The sequence below is a fragment of the Zosterops lateralis genome (genome assembly GCF_965231275.1).
Source record: "Zosterops lateralis genome assembly, chromosome: 29".
Taxonomy (NCBI): Eukaryota; Metazoa; Chordata; class Aves; order Passeriformes; family Zosteropidae; genus Zosterops; species Zosterops lateralis.
Window position 1 is genome coordinate 5,307,639 of NC_139789.1, and position 17,711 is coordinate 5,325,349.

Here is a 17,711-nt window from a genome sequence, read left to right on the forward strand (position 1 = left end):
GCCCCCCGAGCTGCTCGGGGGTGCACCGACTGTGTGGACAAAACATTAATTAAATAATCCCTAATTAACCACCCACCAACGAGCAACACCCCTCCACCCCCTATTTACCCTGCTCATCCCTTTCCATGCCCCATCTCAGCCCTGAGACCCCCGAGGCTCCTCATGAGGGGCCCTGAGACCCCCGAGGCTCCTCAGGGTGGCCCCGGGCGGGCGGGCGCCCTTTGCCCGTTCCCGGCGGGGCCATAAAGGAGGGAGCAGCCGCCGCCTGTGGGGCAGAGGCCGCGGGGCGGCCGATAAGGGGCCGTGGCCTTGTCCCTGAGCCACGCCTGGGCCACACGGAGCCTTAGTCAGCGCTGTCCCCTCCCTGGGCCCGGCCGGGAGCGCTGAGGGGACGCCGGGGCCGGTGTTGGGCCCTCAGGGCAGGGGATGGATGAGGGGTTGGGACAGTGAAACAGCCCTGAGGGGACTCTGAATAATCCCAGCATGGTCTGGGGTGGGATGGGTTTTAAACACATCCTATTCCACCCCTACCATGGGTAGGGACACCTTTCACTGTCCCAGTGATTTAGAAGAATTAAAACTTTAGTTAAAATAAATATCGCTGAGGTAGGGACACCTTTCACTGTCCCAGTGATTTAGAAGAATTAAAGACTTTAGTTAAAATAAATATTGCTGAGGTAAAGGAGCTAAAATTTCCCTTTTTGTTAATACAAGCTGGATTGAAGGAACTGATAAATCATTGAAGGATCTGATAAATAATTGAAGGAATTGATAAATCAGGGAAGTGTCAAACCAGGCTTTTGCATCCTGAATAATCAATAGACCCCCATGAATACAATACAATCATAAATCAAACAGTCCTGAAAAAATCAGGATTCAGCTGTCAAAGGTTAAAAAGTCAAAGGGAGGAAGACCCATCTTACTTCATCATTTTGGGACCCCACCCTATAAAAAAGACCACCGACCCATTTTAAAGAATAAACTCCCCATGCTTAATGGCTTTTTGGGCTAATTACCATATGGAGCAGGGAATGGGATGTACCAGAGTTATGAATGTGCATTTGTGTTTTGGGTGTTCAATACTCCTGGACATAAAAGCCCCTGTGACCATCTGTAAATTGTGTATTTGGGAGTGATCCCGGCGTTATAATAAACACACACTTTCTAACTTTAAACTGTTAGAGAGTCTTTGTCCGTCATAGTTGGATATTGGTATTAGATCAATATCCATAGTTTTTTAATAAATCACCTGGCTGCTCCAAGTACTGTCCAACCTGGTCTTGGACATTTCCCAGGATCCAGAGGCAGCCACATCTTTGGGAATTCCATCCCAGAGCCTCCCCACCCTCATATTCCTTCCCAAATATCCCATCCATCCCTTTGGGAATCCATTCCTTGTTTCCTGTCCCTGCATCCCTCAAAAATCCCAAATCCCTTTCCAGGCAGAGCCACAGAGCACCAAAGAGTTTTTTTGGATTTTTTTTATAAGCCATAAGTGGTAGAGCCCAAGGAGGATATTACCCTCAACACACATTGGTTGTAATTTATATTTTTTTTTGATTAGCCATAAGTGGTAGAGCCCAAGCAGGATATTACCCTCAACACACGTCAGTCGTAATTAACGCCGAGACATCTGAAAAAAAAAAAAAAAAAAAAAAAAAGGGAAACTGTCCCCAAAAGTGGGTGAAGGTTCACGGACAATTATAGCACCTGGACTTTGCTCGGCAGCCCCGGCCCCTTCTGCCCCGCTTGGCAAAGGAGCACAAAAACATTTGGCTAATGAGTGACGGGTCCAGCCCCGGGGCGGCCCTGCCATCGCGCCCCGACAGCCCCAATCAGGGCTGGGGCATTTTGCAATCTGGGATATTATTTCTGTGCGGTTGGAGTTTAAACTTTGCCACTCGGGTCAGGGAATCGCCAAGGAGGAGGAGGAAGAGGAGGAGGGTGAGGAGAGTGGAGAGGAAAATCCATGGCATCTCACTCAGGTATGGCCTGGTTTCCACGGCTCAGGATTTATCGGGAGGGTTGAGGGTGAAGACAAAGCTCAATAAAGCCCCGTGTCCACCTTGGGCAAACAAATGTCAAATAATGACAACTGGAGGACATTTGGGTTGGTTGGTTGGGTGGTGGGTTGGTTGGTCAATCAGTCAGAGAATTGACTGGTCACTCCATTGGTCACTTGGGCTGGTTGTTGGGTCAGTCCATCCACTGGTCACTTGGGTTGGCTGTTGGGTCAGTCCATCCATTGGTCACTTGGGCTGGTTGTTGGGTCAGTCCATCCATTGGTCACTTGGCCAATGGCTTGACCATCTGGTCAGTCTCTCGATCGGTTCATTGACTGAGCCATTGGTCAGTGGGTCAGCTGCTTGGTCACTTGGCTGATTGGCCACTTGGGCTGGTGGTCAGCTGGCCCAGGGGCTCTCTCTGAGTCCAGGGTGGCAATGAGGGGCTGAGTCCCCTCCCTGGGGTGGCCAGTGGCCACAGTCCCCTCCCTCCCCTCCACTTGCCACCCAAAATGATTAACCAGCCCTTCCAGCATGGTCACCTCCAGGAGGGAACCCCCTGGCTGGGTGAAAAAACAGAGAATTTGGGAATTTCAGCTGCTGGGATGAGAAGGGGAGGGGGCACTGCCATACCTGGAGCCCCCACACCCTGTAGGGCTTTCCCAGGGGGTGGCTCTGGGGGTTCCACGGGGCCTGGGCTGGACAATGACCCTGTCACCCCACAGCCGTGGCCTCCAGCGCGGGCAGCCTCGAGAGCCTGGACCTGCTGGATCTCCTCTTCGACCACCAGGACGGGATCCTGCGGGGGCTGGAGCTGGGGACACCCCCGGGCGCCTGGCCCCAGGACAGGGTGAGCCTGGACCCCGCCCCGGCCTGGGACACCAAACCCTGCGGGTGTCACAGCCCTGGGGACAGCCCTCCCTCCCTGGTGACACCACCGTGTCCCCACAGCGCGCCCCGGACAGCGAGGACTTCCTGAGCTCCATCCTGGGCTCCGGGGACTCGGTGTCGGACTCGCCCAGCTGGTCCCCGGCCACCAGTGACAGCGGGGTGTCCGAGGACCCCCCCTCTGACCAGCACGACAGCCCCCCCCGCAGCTGTGATGGGGGTCCCCGGGAGGTCCTGTACCCCTACACCGAGCCCTGCCAGCCCCAGACCCTCCCCACGGCCTCTGGGGTCCTCAACTCGGAGGTTTCCATCGACCTGGGTGAGCTAAACTGGGAAAGGATCAGGCTGGGAGCACTGGAGGGACTGGGGAGACTGGGGAGCTGAGGGTGGTGGGGGATTGTGAGGAAATTAAGGGAGCTGGGGGGAAACTGGAAAGAACTGGGAGGTCTGGTGGGTCAGGGAGGAGATAAGGGGAGTGTGGAGAGTTTGGGGTGAACTGGGCAGACTGGTGTTGAGTGAGGGGGGCTGAGGAAGGACAGAGGGACAGTTTGGGGGGGCAGAGTGAGGGGAACTGGACTGGGCAGCAAATCCCCCTGGTTCTGGGGCCATGAGGACACTGGGGACAGTGGGGACACAGCACTGCTGTCAGCCCTGCTCTGTCCCCACCCAGACATGTGGCACCCCGGGTTTTTCCTGGAGGAGAGCCAGGACCTGCCCGTGGCCCCCCCACCCGAATCCTGCGCCCTCACCGTCAAGGACCTGCTGCTCTCAGGCAGCTCTGACAACGTGAGTCCCTGTCCCTGTGTCCCCAACACTCCCTGTCCCCAGCCTTGTCCCTTCCTGGGCCCTGATCACCCCCATCCCCATCCCCACCCTTGTTCCTTTTCCCTTCCTGCTCCCTGTCTGTCATCCCTGTCCCCTCCTGGCCCAAGGCACCTTCACCAGGGTCCCATCCAGGCTCCCTGGGGCCAGGTGAGGGGTGACCCCCACCCAAGGGTGTCACCATTCCCTGTCCCTGCAGCAGCCACAGGCTCCTGGCTCCCTGCTCCGGCCCAGCCAGGGCCACTTCCAGGAGCTGGTGCTGACAGAGGATGAGAAGAAGCTGCTGCTGAAGGAAGGGGTGACCCTGCCCACCCAGCTGCCCCTCACCAAGGTGGGCACCCACAGGGGAAGGGTTTGGAGTGGGGGGTCCCATCCCTGGCAGCCCCTGACCCCCCCCAATGTCTCCCCCAGTACGAGGAGCGGGTGCTGAAGAAGATCCGGAGGAAGATCCGGAACAAGCAGTCGGCTCAGGAGAGCAGAAAGAAGAAAAAGGAATATATTGATGGGCTGGAGAGCAGGTAGAGAGCCCAGTTCCTCCCCGGGTGACACCCTGAGCCCTGGGGTGACACCCTGAGCCCCGGGGTGACACTCTGACCCCTGGGGTGACACCCGGAGCCCTGGGGTGACACTGACCCCACCCTGCTGTCCCCATCCCAGGATGTCAGCGTGCACAGCCCAGAACCAGGAGCTGCAGAGGAAAGTCCTGCACCTGGAGAAACAGAACTCGTAGGTGTTCCCGGGGTGGGATGGGGGCAAACTGGGGTGGGAAATGTTGGGATGGGGGTTCAAGGGTTATCTTTGTTGCCAGATCCCTCCTGGAGCAGCTGAAGAAGCTCCAGGCCATGGTGGTTCAGTCGAGCAACAAAGCAGCACAGACAGGGACCTGCCTGGCGGTGAGTGGGGCCTGCAAACCCTGGGGGCCTGGAGAGGGGCTGGGAGAGAGGGATGGAGGGATGGACAATGGATGGATGGACAATGGATGGATTGGAGGGATGGAGGGATGGATGGAGGGAAAATGGAGGGATGGATGGATGGATGGATGGATGGATGGATGGATGGATGGATGGATGGATGGAGGTGCACTGGCAGGACATGAACCAGGAGTGACTGATAGATTCACTCCTGGTTCTGCCACCAGCCGTGACCCAGCTCCTGGTCCCTGTCCCCTGCAGTGCTCAGTGATGTCCCCTCTGTCCCCAGGTCCTGCTCCTCTCCTTCACCCTCATCGTCTTCCCCTCCATCAGCCCCTTTTCCCCCAGCAAGGCTGAGGCAAACGGCGACTTCAGGCCCGTGCGAGGTGAGGGATGGGCTGGGCTGTACTGGGGGTGTACTGGGGCTGTGCTGGGCTGTACTGGGTTCTGTTTGGGCTGTGCTGAGCCGTGTTGGGTATACTGGGCTGTACTGGGCTGTGCTGGGCTGTGCTGGGGCTGTGCTGAGCTGTTCTGGGCTGTGCTGGGGCTTTGCTGGGCTCTGTTTGGGCTGTGCTGAGCTGTTTTGGGGCTGTCCTGAGCTCTGTTTGGGCTGTGCTGAGCTCTTGGAGCTGTGCTGGGCTGTGCTGAGCTGTTGAGGCTATGCTGTGCTGAGCTCTATCTGGGCTGTTTTGGGGCTGTTTTGGGGCTGTGTTGGGCTGTGCTGAGCTGTACTGGGCTGTGCTGCTGTTCTGGGCTGTGCTGAGCTGTTTTGGGGCTGTGCTGGACTGTTTGGGCTGTGCTGAGCTGAGCCAGAGCTGTTTTGGGGCTGTGCTGAGCTGTGTTTGGGCTCTGTTTGGGCTGTTTTGGGGCTGTGTTGGGTTGTGCTGAGCTGTTCTGGGCTCTTGAGGCTGTGCTGGGCTGTGCTGAGCCCTGTCTGGGCTGTTGGGGCTGTACTGAGCTCTGTTTGAGCTGTGTTGAGCTGTGTTTGGGCTCTGTTTGGGCTGTACTGGGCTGTTTTGGGGCTCTTTTGGGCCTGCACTGAGCCGAGCCAGAGCTGCCACACCCCCAGAGCCCCTCCCCAGCCCCCTGACCCTCTTTGGGGCTCAGTTTTCTCCAGGTCCCTGCACAACGCCGCCGCCTCCCGCGTGGTGCACGCCCAGCCCCAGCCCGGCGAGGAGAAACCCCCGGAGCCTCTGTGGTCGGAGAAGACCCTCGGGACCCTTCACGAGGCTCTGCAGGGCACATCCCCAGCCCGGCCGGACAAAAGGAACCCGCAGAACCGCACGGGGGCAGCGCCCAGCGCGGGGCCGAGCCGGGGGGACCAGGGCGGGGCTGGGGCTGATGATGCTGAGCCCGGGGAGGATGAGGATGGCACCGAGCCCCAGCCGGGGCTGCCCTCCCTGGCCTGGGCAGAGCCCGGGCACGGCCGGCCCGCCGTGCTGGAGCCGCTGGAGGAGCTTTAGGCAGCCCAGGAAGGACGGGGGTGACATGGGGTGACACAGCACCTCATCCCCTAAAAGATGAGCCCTTTGGGGGGGATCCCTCCAGGATCTGCTTGGCTTTGCTTGGATTCTCTCTATAGGAAGAGGAGATCGGTTCTCACTGGTCTCACTGGGAGGGAAGGGGCTGCTCCTGCCCCTCCTGGGACAGTGGGAGTTGTGGGGTCACCCAGGATGGGGCTGAGGAAGCAGGAGGGACCCCGGCCTGGTTGGCTGATGGTGGTGCACAAGTGGTTGGTTTTTGTTCTTGGTTTTGTTTTGATTTTTTTTAAATTTTATTTTCATCTCTAAATATATTTTGGGAAAAAAAAAAATAAATGCACCTGTTGTAGTTTTACAAGGGGGTGCCTTGGGGTGACACAGCACCTCATCCCCTACAGGACCAGCCCTTTGGGGGGACCCCTCCAGGATCTGCCTCTGGATCTGCTTGGCTTTGCTTGGATTCTCTCTATGGGAAGAGGAGATCGGTTCTCACTGGTCTCACTGGGAGGGAAGGGGCTGCTCCTGCCCCTCCTGGCACAGTGGGAGTTGTGGGGTCACCCAGGATGGGGCTGGGGAAGCAGGAGGGACCCCGGCCTGGTTGGCTGCTGGTGGTGCACGACTGGTTGGTTTTTGTTCTTGGTTTTGGATTTATTTTTTTTTTTTAATTTTATTTTCATCTCTAAATATAAGATATTTTTGAAAAAAAAAATTCACCTGCTGTGGTTTAAAAGGGGATGACCCACAAGGTTTCAGGGAGCTCTGAGGGGGATACACAGCCATGCCCAGCCTGGAGCTGGGGCCAGGACACCTCCCACAGCTCCCAGCCCCGAGTCCAGCTGGGATCCAGCCAGCTCCAGGCTCCTGATGTTGTCCCAACACCCTTCCATGACCAAATTATGTGGAATTACAATCATGGAGTGGTTTAGATTGGAAGGGACCTTAAATCCCATCCAGTGTCACCCCTGCCATGGGCAGGGACACCTCCCACTGTCCCAGGGTGTTCCAAATCCCATCCAGCCTGCCCTTGGGCACTCCAGGGATCCAGGGGCACCTACAGCTCCTCTGGGAATTCCATCCCAGGCCCTCAGCACCTTCACAGGGAGGAATTTCCCTTTGCAAATCCCTCCCCAGGCCCGTGGGGAGGTGCAGCTTCTCCACCAGCCACAATTCAAGTGTTTTAATACTGACATAAAAAAAAAGGGAAAACAATATTTAAGGGTATAAAAAAAAGTCGGTAGGAAAAGCAGCCCAGGTGAGACAAAAGGGACAGTCCAGGTCACTCAGGTGAGGAGAAGAGGCTCCACTTTCATCTTTTTCACCGGCGTTGGCCCCGTGTCGGGGCTGGGCAGCTCCAGTTTGAGGCCGTGGCCGGGACACGGCGCTGCCGTCCCGTTGTGCCGGGGCTGGGGCTCCTCTTTTGGCTCCTCCTTCAATTCCTCCTTCATCTCCTCCTCGGGTTCCTCCTTCAGCCTCCCCTGCAGCTGCTGGGCCTTGCCCGGCTCGGCTCTCTCCACCACCACCGGCCCCGTCCACTCGGGCACCTCCAGCCCCAGGTGCTTCATCAGTTTGGTCATCACCTCGTCCACGTAGCCGTGGATGCGCAGGTCGGCCTGGCGGTCCTGGGGACAGGGGACACGGCTCAGGGGACAGGGGATGGCCCTGGGGACACAGGGATGGTCCTGGGGACACGGGGGACACGGCTCAGGGGACACAGGGACATGGCTCAGGGGACACGGGGATGGCCCTGGGGACATGGCTCAGGAGACACCGGGACACGGCTCAGGAGACACGGGGATGGCCCTGGGGACACGGCTCAGGAGACACCGGGACACGGCTCAGGAGACACGGGGATGGCCCTGGGGACACGGCTCAGGAGACACGGGGATGGCCCTGGGGACACGGCTCAGGGGACACAGGGATGGCCCTGTGGTTCAGGGGACACGGGGGACACGGGGACACGGCTCAGGGGACACAGGGATGGCCCTGAGGACACGTGGGGACACGGCTCAGGGGACACGGCTCAGGCCCTGCTGTGTCATTCCCAGCGGGTCCCGGGGCTCTGGCACACAGCCAGGGACAGGGACAGAGCGTGACAGGCACAAGGGAGCTCTGGTGACATCGCAGGGACACCCAGCTCTGGGTGTTAAAGACTTTGGACAATTGGGGCACCAATATCTGAGCAGGAACCGAGCAGGATCTGAATAGGAACTAGGCAGGAACTAGGCAAGAACTGGAAAAGAACTGAGCAGGATCTGAGCAGGGACTGGGCAGAAACTGGGCAGAAACTGGGCAAGAACTGGGCAAGAACTGGGCAGGATTTGAGCAGGATTTGAACAGGAACTGAGCAGGATTTGAACAGGAACTGAGCAGGATCTGATCATGCCTTCCACAGGCTCTGTGAGTGTGGCCCTCCCATCAGGCTGTAAACCCCACCAGGACACTGCAGGCTCCAGGCTGAGCTTTTACTCTGCTCCTACAGATTTGCTTGGATAAGGCTGGACAGGGTTTGGAGCAGCCTGGGATAGTGGAAGGTGTCCCTGCCCATGGGAGAGGGATTGGGATGAGCTTCCAATCCTTCCAGCCCAGCCCTTTCCATGACTCTCTGTGTTCAGCAGGAGTTTCAGGTTTAAACCCTCCACCCCAGGACTCCCAGCCAAGAGAGGCCACCTGGGAGGGGACAACGTGCAGGGACAAACCTGGGATGGGCCTGGAACAGAGGGATAGAAGGGAAAAGGAGCAGAGCAGAGCTGCAGGAGCCTCACTCACATGTTTGGTGGCCTGGAGGTTGACAATGACCAACTTCCCTCCTCTTTTCTTGGTGATCAACGGGAGGTTCCCGCTGGGTTTGATCTGCAGGGAGGTGCCCAGGGTGACAGAGAGATCAGCTTTCCTGCAGGGAGGAGGAGGAGGAATCCAGAATCAGGGCAAGGATGGGAGGAAAGGGATTTCTCCCCCCTGAGCAGGTGTCAGTACCTGCAGGCCTCGTCTGCCAGGGTCAGGTCACGGTCAGGCAGGGAATCCTCCCAGTCCAGGATCGTGTCCCGTAATTTCCCTCTGGAAAACACACACAGGGATCACAGTTTTCCCTGGAAAAGGCAGGAGAAGAGGCAGCTGTGCCCTGGCAGGGGGGACAACCACCACAGCCTGTCCCACCCTCCCTGTGGAGCACCCAGAGGGATCTTCCTGCACTTTGGGGCTGCTTTTCCCAAATCCAAGGAGCTGTTGGGTGATCTCCCCATCCCAAATCCCAGGAGGGATCCCTCCCTACCCCTGGCCCTGATATTTCTGGGTCTGAGAGATTTTTTAACCTGCTGGCAGCTGCTAACTTTTTTCCCAAGGAAAAAATTTCTCAAGAAAGTTTTATTCTCAAAACAGTCTTGGCAAAACAACTCTCCTTCCTCAAAACAATCTTTGTCCAGGTGATGTTTTGCTGTTTTCTCTGGTTTGATAAATAGGATTAGAAAAGTGTTTTTCCTATTCACCAACCATGTTAAATCTGTATCAGAACAACCTTATAAAATGTAGTAAGAATTAAACAATAAAGCCTTTTTTCTGTGCTGTTTGCCTTCTGAAATATTTGGAGTTTTTATTTTGTGTGACCTCCTACCTGCAGGCCCTCAGCCCCCGGGCCTTGGTGACGCTGCAGAGGCGACCTGTGGGTTTGAGCCCCATGCTGCCCACGACAGCGTCCCGCACGTACTGCCTGTGGGGCAGGGACAGGCTCAGGGGGGCTGCAGGGCCCCCCACGACAGCCTGAGATGGAAATCCCAGCCCAGGTTCCTCCCCTGGGATGGAAATCCCAGCCCAGATTTTCCCCAGGATGGAAATCCCAGCCCAGTTTCCCCCCAGGATGGAAATCCCAGCCCAGTTTCCCCCCAGGATGGAAATCCCAGCCCAGTTTCCCCCCAGGATGGACATCCAACTTCCCCCTGGGATGGAAATCTCAGCCCAGCTTCTCCCTGGGATGGAAATCAAACTTCTCCTTGGGATGGAAATCCCAGCCCAGCTCCCCCCAGGATGGAGATTCCAGTCCAGGTTCCCCCTGGGATGGAAATCCCAGCCCAGTTTCCCCCCATGAGATAGAAATCCCAGCCCAGTTTTCCCCAGGATGGAAATCCAACTTTCCCCCTGGGATGGAAATCCCAGCCCAACTTCCCTCTGGGATGGAAATCCAACTTCCCCCCATGGGATGGAAATCCCACTCCAGCTTTCCCTCAGGATGGAAATCCCAGCCCAGCTTTCCCCCGGGATGGAAATCCAACTTCCCCCCATGGGATGGAAATCCCAGCCCAGATTTTCCCAGGATGGAAATGCCAGCCCAGATTTTCCCTGGACAATCCCCCTGGGATGGAAACCCCAGCCCAGCCCCTCCAGGCCTCACGTACTTCCCACATTTCACACACTCTTCCACAAACATGTTCCCGTGGAGCTCGGCCAGCTTGTCCCTGTGGGAGAAAGGCACAGGAGGGTGATCTGGGGGGCCCTGGGAGACCCTTCCCTCCTCCCCAGGACCCCCAAGGCCTTCCCTGCCTTCCAGCCCTGCCAGATGATGGCCCCAAATGGGTCTGAGGGAGGGACAGCAGGTCCTGGCCTTTTAATTGTTCTGTTTCCACTGGTTACAGCTCAAATCTCTGCTCCTGGGAGCTCCCAGATCTTTGCTTTTCCAGTACCCAAAATTCCTGTCTGTATTTGTGCTGTTCCAGCCCTCTGACACCTGTTTTTCCTAAAATCCCCCTGAGGCTGAGAGCAGGAAAACACTGGGGCTGACTGGGAACTTCCTCCAGGCTCGGGGAGACAGGACTGACTTGATTTCCCCCCAGTTTGGCCCCAGTTCAGCTTGTTCAAGCACAGGCAGAGCTGGGACAGGAGCCAGAGGCTCGGGGCTGTGGGAGCAGCCTGGAATTCCATCATCACCATCATCATCATCATCCTCTACTGCTTTTCCCATGGTTGTTTGGCTCAGACAGACAAACAGGGGCTGGGAAGGGCAGAAAATCCCCCAGGGGGCAGCTCTGGCTGGAGGTGTTTGTGACACATCGATGCTCCTCACTCGTGGAATTGCAGATTTGGGGTTGGGTTGGAAAGGAAATTAAATTATTAAATTTAAATTTAACCCCCCTGCCATGAGCAGGGACAACACATCTCACTGTCCCCAAGCCCTGTCCAGCCTGGCCTTGGTTGTTCCCAAAATATCCTGAGCTGGTTCAACCCCTTGGAGCTTCCCCTCTTTCCCTTAAATTCCAGCTGGTTCATCCCCTAAATTCCAGCTCCTCTCTCCCCTAAATCCCTTCCCCTCTCTCTCTCCCCTAAATTTCAACTGGTTTATTCCTTTCCAGCTCCCCCTCTCTCCCCTAAACCCCTTCCCTTCTCTCCCCTAAATTCCAGCTGGTTTATTCCTTTCCAGCTCTCCCTCTCTCCCCTAAATTTCAACTGGTTTATCCCCTTCCAGCTTCCCCTCTCTGCCCTAAATTCCACCTGGTTTATCTTCTTCCATCTTCCCCTCTCTCCCCTAAATTCCAGCTTCCCTTTTCTTCCCTAAATCCCAGCTGGCTCATCCCCTTCCATCTTCCCCTCTCTCCCCTAAATCCCTTCCCCTCTCTCCCCAAAATTCCAGCTGGTTTATTCCTTTCCAGCTTCCCCTCTCTCCCCTAAAATCCCTTCTCCTTCTCCCCTAAATCCCGGCTGGTCCATCCCCTCCCGGTGTCAGAGAGGGCTCTGACCCCTCGGGAACCCCTCAGGAATTACCGTGGGAATCCTGAGCGCACGTGGAGCCCGTCCACGTTCTGGCTGACCAGGAATTTGAGGATCCCCACCCTCTGCAGCCCCAGCAGGGCCATGTGGGTGGTGGAGGGCCGGGCGTTCTCGAAGGTGGTGTCGAATTTTGGGGACAGCCCTTTCTCTTCCATGGTCCACACGCCATTGGGGCCCCTGGGGAAGGGAAAAGAAAAGAAAAGAAAAGAAAAGAAAAGAAAAGAAAAGAAAAGAAAAGAAAAGAAAAGAAAAGAAAAGAAAAGAAAAGAAAAGAAAAGAAAAGAAAAGAAAAGAAAAGAAAAGAAAAGAAAAGAAAAGAAAAGAAAAGAAAAGAAAAGAAAAGAAAAGAAAAGAAGGGAGAGATCAGCTCCAGGTGTGTCAGAAATGGGAGCAGATTTCCCCCAGGATCAGCAGGATTCTGGATTTTGGGGGTTGATGCAAACACAGCACAGGATTCTGTGGGAACAGAGATGGGGTTTGCTCTCTTGGGTTGGTTTTCTCTTTTTTTGGGGTTATTTAAAAACCTAAAAAGCCCTGAGTTGTGTTGGTAGAAAAAAGCAGAGTTGTTCAAGGCCTTGTTTTCTGATTTCTCGTGTTGTTTATTGATTATAATTGATAATCAATATTATAAACAATTGATAATGTTGTTTGTTGTTTATTATTTGAGATCTCAGAGTTTTTTCTCTGCTCCCAGCCGAGGTCTGGACAGGGCTGGGACATGAGGGGACTGAGCTCAGATGGGGAGTCACTTTAATTTTATCCAGATAACTATGTGTAGGTTATTTATTATTTCACACCAATGCCCAGGGCTCACACTAAAAGGGTCATTTCTGCTCTGACCCAACCCACTGTCACTGCCCTGTGCCATCACCACCCCAGGGGATGGAGGGCGGGGGGAAGGAGAGGGACACGAGGCACCACCCAAATTCCTCCATTTTATCCCCCATTTATCTCTATCCTATAAACCCTAAAACTACTGAATTTTTCATTTTCTGCTGTGCTAAACTGCTGTTTTCACTTCCTGGTGGTTTGCAATTCCTCTCTCAGTGTCAGAAGCCTCTCCCATGGACTAAAATCAACCCCAGTGTTTTCCTGGGCTGTGCCAAGGTCTCCAAACCCCCTGGAGCAGCTCCACACCCCCTGCCCAGGGCTCAAACTCCCTTCCCTGGGTCCCAGAATTCCCAGAAAACCACTGGGATAAATCAGCTGGAAGTGGAGGCACATTTTGTCTCTTTGCTTTGAGATTTTCAGGTTACAAATTTGACACCTGAGGCGGCGATTTCCTGGTGGGATTCCCCAAAAATATCACAGCTGGAGATGGGGACAGGAGCATCACCATCATCATCATCATCATCATCATCATGGAATCTCCTGAGCTGGGAGAACCCTAAAACTCCTGAATTTTGCATTTTCTCCTGTGCTAAACTGCTGTTTTCACTTCCTGGTGGTTTGCAATTCCTCTCTCAGTGTCAGAAGCCTCTCCCATGGACTAAAATCAATCCCAGTGTTTTCCTGGATTTACCCAAAGTCAGGGATGGATTCACCTGAAATCAGGGATGGATTTACCCAAGTCAGGGGTGGATTTACCTGAAATCAGGGATGGATTTACCTGAAATCAGGGATGGATTCACCTGAAATCAGGGATGGATTTACCTGAAATCAGGGATGGATTTACCTGAAGTCAGGGATGGATTTACCTGAAATCAGGGATGGATTTACCTGAAGTCAGGGATGCCTGAGGCCGTGCTGATCCCTGCCCCAGTGTGGAACACCACGTTGGAGGAGCTCCGGATCAGCTCTGCCAGTTCCTCCACCTTCCTCTCCAACTCCTCTGGAGGGTCGAAAATCTGGGAAAAGGAGAAAAAAAAAAATAAACAGGCTGGGATGGAGAGATGTGGATTATGTTGGGGAAGGGCTGGGATGGATTTTCCAGAGAAGATGTGGCTGTTCCTGGATGTCTGGAATGTTCAAAGCCAGGCTGGACAGGGCTTGGAACAACCTGGAATAGTGGAAAGTGTTTCTACTCTGGATGATCCTTCAGCTCCTTTCAACCCAAACCATTCCAGGATTGATTCCACAATTTTAGAGCCCAAATTAACTCACAATTCTTTTTCCATGAAGGATTTTGCATCCTTTAACAATAGAAATGTTTAATGGGAGAGACTCTGTGTTGTCTGGAGACAGAGCTGGAAACACCCAACACCAACAGGGGGTTTGTTCTCTGATAAAAGCCAGGAGAGATCCGGGTGTGCTCAGCCCCAGCTCTGGGGACAGGACAGGGCTCAGGGACAGCGAGCTGGGGACACCAAACCCTGTTTTGGGCACAATATTTAATTCCTGAGATGTTTCTCCAGCCCGTTCTCCCGGGGACAGCACTCTGAGTGTCCCTTCAGCATCCCCACGGCTCCTTGAGTGTCCCTGTCCCCAAACCTTGCTTTAAGCTTCCCAAGAACTGCTAAAGCTCAGGGAAGACACAGATATGAGGGGGCAGAAAGAGGGTGAGGACAAGGAAAGGCCATGGAAGGGGGACATGAAGGGGATGAAGGAGCCAAGGGGTGTCCGGAGAGACACCCCGGGAATGGGGACAAGGAGGAGCCGCGGGATGTGCCGGGGACACGCACAAAGGGCTCGGGCCCCCCACGGTTGTCCCCGCGGGGCGCAGGCCGTGGTTGCCATGGGAACGGCACCGGGCCGCGCCGGGGGCCGCGGAGAGCGGGGGTTCCCCGGGGCCGGCGGGGGATCACCGGGGCGGGCGGGGGGTCACCCGGCGGTGCCGCGCTCACCTCGGGGAGGCCGCACTTGCCCTTGTCCGAGTACGGGGACAGCCCGGCCGCGTAATTCACCGCCATCGGCGCGGCCGCGGCGCGGCCGGAAGAGCCGGGAGGAGCCGGGGCAAGGCGGGACACGCCCAGAAGCCGCCGCCGCCATCTTGGAGCCGGGCAAAGCGGGGGGATGCCCTCGGCTTGTGCCGCCATCTTGGAGCCGGGCAAGGCGGGGCTGGGCTCAGATGGTGCCGCCATCTTGGAACTGGGCAAAGCGGGGGATGCACTCATGTTGTGCCGCCATCTTGGAACTGGGCAAGGCGGGGCTGGGCTCAGGTTGTGAGGAGAGGAGAGGAGAGGAGAGGAGAGGAGAGGAGAGGGGAGGGGAGGGGAGGGGAGGGGAGGGGAGGGGAGGGGAGGGGAGGGGAGGGGAGAGGAGGGGAGGGGAGAGGAGGGGAGGGGAGGGGAGGGGAGGGGAGGGGAGGGAGAGGAGAGGAGAGGAGAGGAGAGGAGAGGAGAGGAGAGGAGAGGAGAGGAGAGGAGAGGAGAGGAGAGGAGAGGAGAGGAGAGGAGAGGAGAGGAGAGGAGAGGAGAGGAGAGGAGAGGAGAGGAGAGGAGAGGAGAGGAGAGGAGAGGAGAGGAGAGGAGAGGAGAGGAGAGGAGAGGAGAGGAGAGGAGAGGAGAGGAGAGGAGAGGAAGAGGAGAGACACGGGGTGCACACAAGGACAGGGCTGGTTGACAAGGACAGAAGTACCAGGACAGAGCGGTGAATCCCAGGGAAGGACAAGCCGTGCTGACAAAGGGATCCCAGGGAAGAAGGACAGAGCTGCCAGCGAGGAGCAGGAGATGCTGACAACAACAACAACAACAGCAGGAACTGGCAAAACCAACCACTGCCAGGACAGGGGAAAGGGGAATATCAGGACAGGACAAAGAGGTGCCACCAAGGGCTGGGGGTGTTTGTGATGAGCAAAGGGTGCCCAGCCCTCCCCAGTCACCCCAGGTGTGTCCCCTGGGAAAACACACCAAGGTGCTGCTGCAAGCAAAGCTACAGATCCTTTCCTGTTGGGAAAGATGGGATAGGAAGGATTTATGGATATGATTTTATGGTAAGAAATAGTGCAGATGGAAAAGCTGTGAGTGAAATAGAAATGAAAGCCAGTTTGGAGATGTGATCATGGGGAGGCAGGAAGACAGTGATGAGCTGAAGATGAGTGAAAAGACAGAAAAACAAAATACACAGGAATGTTGCCTTTCCACCCTGCAAAGACATCAGGGAACAAGGGCATGAGAAAGAAGTCTACAGAGTTTAGAATATAAAATGACATGGTGATGTAGCAGTTCTCACAGGCTGCATGTAAAGTCTGTAGGTTTTGTATCTCACGCCGGTTGGTCGCTGTGAATTAGAATATTCAACAGAAAAAGAGATAGAATGGATTGGAACAAGAGGATCTTTCTCTTCGCTTACTCTCTTACCTTCTTACTCTCTTACCCTCTTGGCTCTCTTTCACCCTTCCCCTCTCCTCTCTCTCACCTCTCTTGCTCCTGTTTTCTCCCCACGTTTTTCCCCTGCTCCTATCTCATTTCTACCCCTTAACTCTCTTCTCTCTCTCTCTCCCCATTCTCTCTTTAGGGCTTTGCTCCAGCCCAGGCTGGTGGCTGAAAACAAACCCCTCTTTACCCACCACCCTTGTAATAATAAAGCCACATTTTTCTAGGACATCTCAGGTCTGCAGAGTTCCTTGTCCTTGCCATCCACAGAAAATTTCGACACATGACCCTTGTAATAATAAAGCCACAGAACATCTCAGGTCTGCAAAATTCCTTGTCCCTGCCATCCACAGAAAAATTTCTACACACGACCCTTGTAATAATAAAACCATGTGTTTCTAGGACATCTCAGGTCTGCAGAGTTCCTTGTCCCCACCATCCATGGAAAATTTTCTACACCTTCTCAAACAGAACCCCTTGTGTAGCTGTCCCGGCAGGTCCCTTCCCAAGCCCAGCCCAGCCCGGCCCCCCCGGGCTGTAACCGCAGCCGTGGCCGTAACTCAATCCCCGGCTCCGGTTCCCGGCTCTGGGAGCTCCAGGACGGGCTGGGAACGGTGGGATTGGGGCTGGAGCTGTCCCTAAGCACGGACAGACTGACAGACAGAGCCCTGGGAGTGCCTGTCGTCCCCCCGAGCAGGTGCTGCAGGGCTGGGGCTGAGCCACCATGAAGAGCCTGAGGGCCAAGTTCAAGAAGGGAGATGTGAGTGTTGTCCTTGGGGATGTCATGGGGACATGGGGACCTGCTCTGGGGTGTCCACAGGGACATGGGGACCTGGAGATTTCTCCCAGGATGTCCCCAGTGTCACAGGGACACAGGGACCTGCCCTGGGATGTTCAATAGGATGTGAGGACATGGGGATTTCCCTCAGGATGTCCCCAGTGTCACAGGGACACGGGGACCTGCCCTGGGAAATTCAACAGGATATAAGGACATGGGGATCTGCCCCAGGATGTCCCCAATGTCACAGAGACACAGGGACCTGCCCTGTGAAGACCTGAGGGTTTCTCCCAGGATGTCCCCAGTGTCACAGGGACCTGCCCTGGGATGTTCACTGGGACAGGGGGACCTGGGAATTTCCCCCAGGATGTCCCCAGTGTCACAGGGACCTGCCCTGGGATGTTCACTGGGACATGAGGACCTGGGATTTTCCCCCAGGATGTCCCCAGTGTCACAGGGACAGTGGGCTCGAGCTCCCAGTGCTCCCCCAGTGCCCCCAGAGCCATCACTGGGAGTGGGGCAGAGCAAAGGAGAAGGGAATTGGGTCCCAGGTCCCCTCCCTGTCCCTTTCCTGGGGACAAGTGCTGTTTTCCCAGCTGTCACAGCCCATGGAACCAGCCTGTCGATGCTCCTCAATTATTCATCAGCAGCCTGGCACACGGGGTGCTGAGGGCACAGGGGGACAGCGCTGTCCCCAGAGCACCGGGAGGACACTGTGGGGACACGGGGACACAGCCTGAGGCTCCTCACCTGGACTCTGAGGGACCAGCCCACTCGGGGTGCTCCCGTGCCTCAGTTTCCCCTGAGAGGTTCCCAGTGTCCTG

At 55.9% G+C, this 17,711-nt stretch overlaps 2 protein-coding genes across 3 annotated transcripts; one reads left to right on the forward strand and one right to left on the reverse strand.

Annotated features, from left to right (window-relative positions):
- The first annotated feature begins 1,434 nt into the window (after positions 1 to 1,434).
- Positions 1,435 to 6,123, forward strand: CREB3L3 (cAMP responsive element binding protein 3 like 3). The gene is made up of 10 exons (XM_083879857.1): positions 1,435 to 1,985; positions 2,729 to 2,853; positions 2,955 to 3,210; positions 3,562 to 3,677; positions 3,913 to 4,044; positions 4,125 to 4,231; positions 4,371 to 4,439; positions 4,522 to 4,606; positions 4,914 to 5,010; positions 5,732 to 6,123. The coding sequence occupies exons 1-10, from the start codon at positions 1,970 to 1,972 to the stop codon at positions 6,085 to 6,087; spliced, it is 1,359 nt and encodes a 452-aa protein (XP_083735983.1). The 5' UTR covers positions 1,435 to 1,969; the 3' UTR covers positions 6,088 to 6,123.
- A 1,144-nt stretch (positions 6,124 to 7,267) lies between these two features.
- SIRT6 (sirtuin 6) lies at positions 7,268 to 14,742 on the reverse strand. 2 transcript variants are annotated; one of them, XM_083879858.1, is made up of 8 exons: positions 14,640 to 14,742; positions 13,576 to 13,703; positions 11,851 to 12,033; positions 10,491 to 10,550; positions 9,713 to 9,808; positions 9,079 to 9,159; positions 8,872 to 8,995; positions 7,268 to 7,724 (listed from the first exon to the last, which is right to left on the reverse strand). In XM_083879858.1, exons 1-8 carry the CDS (start codon positions 14,703 to 14,705, stop codon positions 7,386 to 7,388), a joined length of 1,077 nt encoding a protein of 358 aa, XP_083735984.1. In that variant the 5' UTR covers positions 14,706 to 14,742; the 3' UTR covers positions 7,268 to 7,385. The 2 variants fall into 2 exon arrangements, with proteins under 2 accessions (XP_083735984.1, XP_083735985.1); XM_083879859.1 differs by lacking the exon at positions 9,713 to 9,808.
- Positions 14,743 to 17,711: the final 2,969 nt, after the last annotated feature.